We start from the raw sequence: 733 nt of genomic DNA, 5'->3' as shown, positions 1-733 counted from the left end.
TTCAGTCAATACCTAGTAAAGTGTATCGAGGCGAACCTGAAGACAGCCAGGTGCTACCCGGTGACTGTTTATGACAGGGATAACTTGGAGTACACGGTGGCAGAGACGACTCCGACAGGTTCATTCTCACTTGGTACGTACAGGGTCTCATTAGGGTCCAAGACTTGTGATTGTGGATACTTCCAAGCACTTCATTTTCCGTGTCCTCACGCACTGGCCTGCTGTGCTTATTCACATCTTACATGGCAGCCTTACGTCCATCAGGTCTATCGCCTTAGTTTCGTTTTCGGTGTCTATCAGATGGGATTTACACCTCCCATTCCGGAGGGTTTCTGGCCACCATATGCCGGCCCTACCGTTATACCGGATCCGAACATGAGGCGTGCGAGGGAAGGTCGTCCAAGGTCCACACGCATTCGCACCAACATGGATAATGCAGATCCGAACCGGCCAAAGAGATGTGGCCTCTGCAGGCAGCCAGGACACACCCATCGTAGTTGTCCACAAGCTGCAGGACCCAGCGGGAATGCTGGGAATTAATAGGAGATATGGTTTGTCTGTTTTTATTTCTTACTATATCAGCAGATGTATTTTATTTCAGTTAGCAACCATTGTTCTACGTGGAACTAAGTTGTATTCTATAAGTGTTGAAACTTGTAATTCGTACCACATATGTATGTTGAATGTCTTTCTAATTTTGGAATTTAGTGACTAAAACAAACTACACTATCTG

General features: G+C 46.4%; 1 protein-coding gene across 1 annotated transcript in view; it reads left to right on the top strand.

Moving 5' to 3' along the window:
• The window catches only part of LOC127745589 (uncharacterized), a 1,038-nt gene extending 498 nt beyond the window's left edge, over positions 1–540 (top strand). Inside the window, exon 2 of the mRNA XM_052258460.1 lies at positions 6–540. Coding sequence (XP_052114420.1) covers positions 6–540 — 535 coding nt within the window. The remainder of the gene's footprint in view (positions 1–5) is intronic.
• The last annotated feature ends 193 nt before the right edge of the window (positions 541–733 follow it).

Source organism: Arachis duranensis, chromosome 3 (genome assembly GCF_000817695.3).
Source record: "Arachis duranensis cultivar V14167 chromosome 3, aradu.V14167.gnm2.J7QH, whole genome shotgun sequence".
Taxonomy (NCBI): Eukaryota; Viridiplantae; Streptophyta; class Magnoliopsida; order Fabales; family Fabaceae; genus Arachis; species Arachis duranensis.
This window is presented reverse-complemented; position numbering and strand designations above follow the sequence as displayed.